At 42.8% G+C, this 5,756-nt stretch overlaps 1 protein-coding gene across 1 annotated transcript; it reads right to left on the bottom strand.

The window, feature by feature from the left end:
• Window positions 1-4,272: 4,272 nt before the first annotated feature.
• LOC138561415 (putative uncharacterized protein DDB_G0292636) lies at window positions 4,273-4,677 on the bottom strand. Its single transcript, XM_069642762.1, has one exon. It carries the CDS (start codon window positions 4,675-4,677, stop codon window positions 4,273-4,275), a length of 405 nt encoding a protein of 134 aa, XP_069498863.1.
• Between the last annotated feature and the right edge of the window lie 1,079 nt (window positions 4,678-5,756).

Here is a 5,756-nt window from a genome sequence, read left to right on the forward strand (position 1 = left end):
CGGCTTCGCCTTCCGGTATGTCATCGTAGAATTCTTTATAACTTGTACAGTCATGCACATGCTCACCCTCTCCCACGGGTTCAGCTACAAAGGCGGCGGGTTCACTATTTTACACTTGACTATTTTAATCGCATGATTCGATATGACCACCTCATATGCAGAAGCTCTCTGGGATATCAGTGTAGCCTTAGGTTTTTACAAAATAGCAAACAGCGCATGCTCCACAACTCCACAAAAAGTGTCATAGAACAACCCATCATGATACTGGTAGACTTCTCAATTGCGAACACGGCTGCTGCCAATGACTGTTCAGTAGGAAAGTGTCCTTTCATAACTGGATCTAGAATCACACTATAATATACCAGAGGGTTATACCCAAATGTAGTCCTCTGTGTTAGCACTGCTGTCATGGCTGTCCCATTCGTGTCTGAAAATATGAAATACTCCTCAGCATAATTGGGAATCCCTAAAACAGAAACTGTACAAATTGCTTTTTTTTTGTTCTTCAAACCCTTCCTCCATTTCCTCAGTCCATTCTATTTTCTCCCTATTCACTTGTACCTTCTTTAGAGCCTGCAAAAGGGGTCTTGTGTACAAACTATAATCAAACACCCACACTCTAACATAGTTGCCTAATCCCAGAAACTGCTGCTTTTGCTTTAGCATGTGCAGTTTTGCTGTTTTCATAATCGCCACAGCCCTTTCAGGTGTAGCCCACTTTCTCTCATTGAGATCAACTGGCCTATATACAACATCTTTCTTGACAATACTGTAACTTCTCTCTGTCTACCTTGTGTCCCTTGTCTGCTTGGATAGTCATTATCTGAACTGAGTCTTGCCTGTGCTCATCTTCTGTCGTGCTACATATCAAAATGTCATCTACATACTGTATCACAACACTCTTCAATTCAATATTGCCTAGGTCCATCTGAAGGACCCTATTAAAGATCGATGGAGACTCACAATACCCTTAGGGCAAACAATTACTTTTCAATCTAGTTTGGGGGAACGTAAATGACATAAAGTCTTGTGAGTCCTTATGCAACAGGATTGAGAAAAACGCATTTTACAAGTCAATCACCGTGAAATGTCAAGATTCTACTGGAATGCTGCACAATATAGTCACCAGATTAGGAATTAAAGGAAACTCTGCTTCTACAATCTGGTTAATCGGTCTCATATCTTGTATACATCTCCACGACCCCCCTTTTATTTCTTGATAGGATACACTGTAGTGTTACACAATGATTCTGACGGTACCAGAATACCTTGTTCCATCAATGCTGAAATAGTCTTAAAAATACCTTCATCCACCTCTCGAGACATGGGGTACTGTCTTGCTCATGGTAAAATTGTTCCTGGCTTCAGTTTTATCTTAACCTGCCCTAGCCCCTTCAATAGGCCTACGTCATTGGGGCCTGTAGTGCATAAAGCACTTGCCACTTTTTCTAAATCTTCGTCAAAAAATGCTGGACCCTGCCGCATTATCATCATTCACTGTGGTACCTCTCTTTTCTCTATTTTGATCAAATATGTAATACTCATCTCAATATTGCTTCATCATCTGATATATCATCTCTAAACATGACATCGTCAGTGACTTCGGTCAGTCTACACCCTTCCCCAATAGCAATCACTGTTCTCCATGGCCTGCCCTCGTCATCTGTTCCTCCGAGCATTGCCATTTCCCCTCGCACTATGGCTGCATCTAACTCTAAGGGAATTGTCTATCCCCATCTTCGTCCATAGGAATCTGTGGCCTAAATAAGAATTCATCAGGTATTCTCATAGTCTTTCCCACTAAACCGGGTAGCCATGTTAACAAATGCTAACCACCATGAAGAAAAACTTCTGGTTCCATTGGCACTCCTCACAAGAGCCATCTACTTTGTAAATGCCAGTATAAATTCACCCACCGTCATCTATCGAATCCCTGGAGTAGAGTACACTATGTCTTTGTCAGTGAAAGAAATCGCTATGTTAAGCATCATCATTAAGTCTCGTCACAGAATGTTAACTGGTGTCTGCCGTGAATACAATAATAGAATAGACATGTCACACTCTCCTATGGAGACTAGTAATTCATCAGTAAAAGGAAATCGACTTGTAGCTCCAGAGAATCCCTGAGCATTCATGGCAATTGCCGACATTGGGTATTTTCCCTCTCGTATACATGACTGAGTTGTACCGGTGTCTATTAAAAAAGAAAAAGCTTTTACTCCCATCGTCACATCAACTCTTGATTCCTGGTGGGGGTCTGGTGTCACTGATAGTACTAAACACATCAAGTCGCTCTGTGAGTCATCCTATTGTGGATGCATACATATCCCTGTACCAGTAAAAGGACTTCCTCCCACCACAGTGACACCCCCTACTCTAGGTGTCAATAATTGTCCCGTGTTTGTGGTCTGTTGTATCTCATGGGTGCATGCTGTGACTGTCCTTGCAGTGGATTCAATGTAGCTTGCAGTGGCAGGAATGCCTGTTGCATTTGCAGCCCTTGTACTTGATGCACTGTCTGATCTTGGGCAAACCCATCCCTAGTTTGTAAGCTATGTGCTGGATGATAAACTGTCTCCCCTTCTTGAGAATTGCCCATTTTGCACATACCCTTGCCTTCCACATGTGTGTGCAATGTGCTGTGTCATCCCACATGTCCAACATATAGGAGGAGCTCTTCTGACTTGCCCTCCTTGATTAAATCCTCCTTGCACATTTTGATTACCATTCTGCATATTCTGAAATGCAACTTGGCTATTCTGAAAACCACCCCTTCCTCTATAGCCCATTACTCTACCTCGTGGCATAAAACCATTTCCTCCTTGGTCCATCTGCTGCTGTTTATTCACCTGCGATGTACCCACTGCTTTTTGTATTCCCAGTCATTCTCTGCTTGTCAATACTGCCCCTTCTGTGACGTATTTTGATAATTTCTTCTGAACTAACTTTGTTTCCTCAATTTATCTAGCATCTTCCTTCTTCCTATTTTTCTCCTTTAATAGCCGGCAGGCATGCACTATGGTTAACTGTATTTCTGCCAATGGGTTCACTTCCATTCCCACTAGTTTCTTGAGTTGCCTCTGTACCTGCTCTGGCAATCCCTGACATAAAATGTGGTAAAATCCTGCCACCGTTTTTCCCCATGATTCCTCTTTTCAAGAGTCCAGCAATCCTGAATACTTTGAATGTAAACAAGCAGATCTTCATCTTCTTTCATCTTATGTGCCATAGGTGCACCTATATCTAATGTGTCAGGATACTGCACCCTGAGTGCTCTCCAGACATCTGCTGTACAATTATTAAATGGCACTCCATTGTGCGCTCTGTTCTGTGCCGTGACGCTTGAATAACCTGCTCTCGTCCAAATGTCATCAGCTCTTTCCCCAGGAAAGGCTGCTAGGAGACGCTTAATGTCCAGTATTGCAACAGCATTTCCCCTTGTCATTTTTTCTAGCTGATAGATCCATTTTCCTGCACCCGCTGTTAAACTGGGGAGTTTACATCTTAAATTATCCTTATCCATCTGCGGCCACAGAATATACTGTGGTCTGGTTCCTCCTTTCTCCAATAAAGGGAACTGCATGAACCCTAATCTACAATCGTCTACCATTGTCTGCCTATCCATACTGGAGACAATGGTTCCTGATTGCCTTCTCTCTGACAATGACCTCAGCCTGCTCACATATGGCGGTGACTCTTCCTCTTTTTTTTCTCTGAGTGATCGTCCTTTAGGATGCTCTGGATACGGCATAGTATCTGGCGTTCTAACTTTAGGCTGCTCTAGATCAGACCATCTTACTTCCTTGTCTATCTGCAGGCATCCCTTGGGGCCGCATGCGCTTCCTCCCTCCTCTCCGCAGAAGAATTCTCTCTTCGTCACACACATATCTACCCCCAGCTAATGTGACTCTCGTCCCCTTCGCCTTTATTTAATGTCAGCCTGTCTAAAGGCAATTCTCTATGCTTGAGACTAAATAGGTCTCTGTCACCCCTCTGTGGTTGGAGGACCAGGGATTGATCTCCCTTCCCTCAGCTTTCGGATTTTCTACCTTCCCTTAAGTCTTGATAGGCCTTATCGATCCTATCTCTGATGCTCTCTTTATCAACATTTTCTTCCAGGGCTGCCTTAGATGGCCCTGGCTGTTGTCTCCTTTAACGGAAGAAACTCCTCTATATTGCCCCATTGTATAACTGGATTCGGTTCCATTAATTCCTTCTCTATGCAATCAATATTCCATTCCCGCTGTCTCCTTTTTTGCTCCAATTCTTTGTCTAATTACCTTCTCTTACTTGCTTCCCATCTAACTCTTTCCTCTTCTTGTTTTGTTTCCTCTCTTCTTTCTTTTGCTCTTTGCTCTTCCTCTTCCCCTTGTCTCTGCATCCTTGTATCCGATAATCTCTGCGCTTCCTCCTCTTCTCACTTCTTTTCTTGCTTATCTTGTTCTTCGAATGCTCTATCTGTTGTAATACTTCCTTTGCTCCTTTGCCCTTTCTTCCTTTTTTTGCTGCTCTTCCTGATACATCTGTTCTTGCCTGTCTACTCTTTCTCTTGTGTTTATCCTCGTTCAGTCTTCTTTCCTGTTCCTTGTCTTTTCTCTCCTGTTCGCCTTGATCTTCTTTCTGCCTGACTTCTTCAATATTTTTCCCATCTAGCTTAAGTAATATCTGTCCTCCCATCCGTTCGTTCTGCGCAAGTGTTATCTCATTAACTTTATCCTTTTCTCCTTTCCATCTCTTGATCTCTCATTTTTCTCCTCTTTGTTCTGTATGATCTTAAAGATCTCCTCCTTTTTCTTGGTCTCTTCTGGGCTATCGTCACTGCTATAAGCAGGCGGTTCATATACCGGATTATTATACCATGTCGCCGCTTTCAGGTCCTTTAATGGATACAGTTCTATATCTTGCGTACTATCGACATTTACTTCTGGTGAGGTAAGGGGAGCAGAATGCTCGACCCCTTCCTCCCTGCACTGGTTAAGCATCCATTCCTCAGGTGGCGGATCCTCTCTTTCTTCCTGGTACATTTTCCAAAGCTCTAAAAAAGGTAACCTCTTCTCCAATGTCTTCCCCGTGTACTCAGTGTGCAAGTATGTGTACATCTGTTTCAATACTGCTTTTGTATTTGTATTTATTGATTTATAAAGCGCCTTACGCCAGAGCGCTGTACATGGAACAACATTACATAAAACATGAATGATATAACGGTTGAAGCAATTACAATATGAATCGATCAAACAATAAAACAGTGAGAAGAGCAATTGACTGAAGGGGATAGGGAGGAAAGGGAGATGGGACAGGATAGGGGGGAGTGGAAGAGGAGGGTAGGAGGAGGAAAGGGGATGGTGGAAGGGGGGAGGCAGGAGAGGGGAGGGGAGAAAATTAGGGAAAAGAGTGAGGAAGGGGGAAGTAGAAGGGGGGAAGGGGTTTCAAGGAGGAGAATGGAGAAGGAGAGATTTAAGGGAAGTGCGGAATGAAGTGAAGGTGGGGGAAGAACGGATAGCAAGAGGAAGGGAGTTCCAGTGGTTTATAGTCATAACATCGAATTTCTTTTTTATTAAATTTTTTATTCGAAATGGGGGGATACCCCCAAGCCCCTCTTTTTTTGGGGGGGTTTTTACCTTTTTTTTTACATGCGAGAGCCAATAAATAAATATAAATAAAAAATAAATCATTCGACTTTTTTTTTTTCCGGCATTATGTTTTCAATTTTTTTGACTTTCGACATTTTTTTTCCGATTTTTATGACTGCACACCAG

This window comes from Ambystoma mexicanum, chromosome 1q (assembly GCF_040938575.1).
Source record: "Ambystoma mexicanum isolate Mex_15411 chromosome 1q, UKY_AmexF1_1, whole genome shotgun sequence".
In the NCBI taxonomy this organism is placed as follows: Eukaryota; Metazoa; Chordata; class Amphibia; order Caudata; family Ambystomatidae; genus Ambystoma; species Ambystoma mexicanum.

Coding starts and splice junctions, on each gene's coding strand:
- LOC138561415 (XM_069642762.1), bottom strand. CDS start 4,677: ATGGGAGGACAGATATTACTTAAGCTAGATGGGAAAAATATTGAAGAA.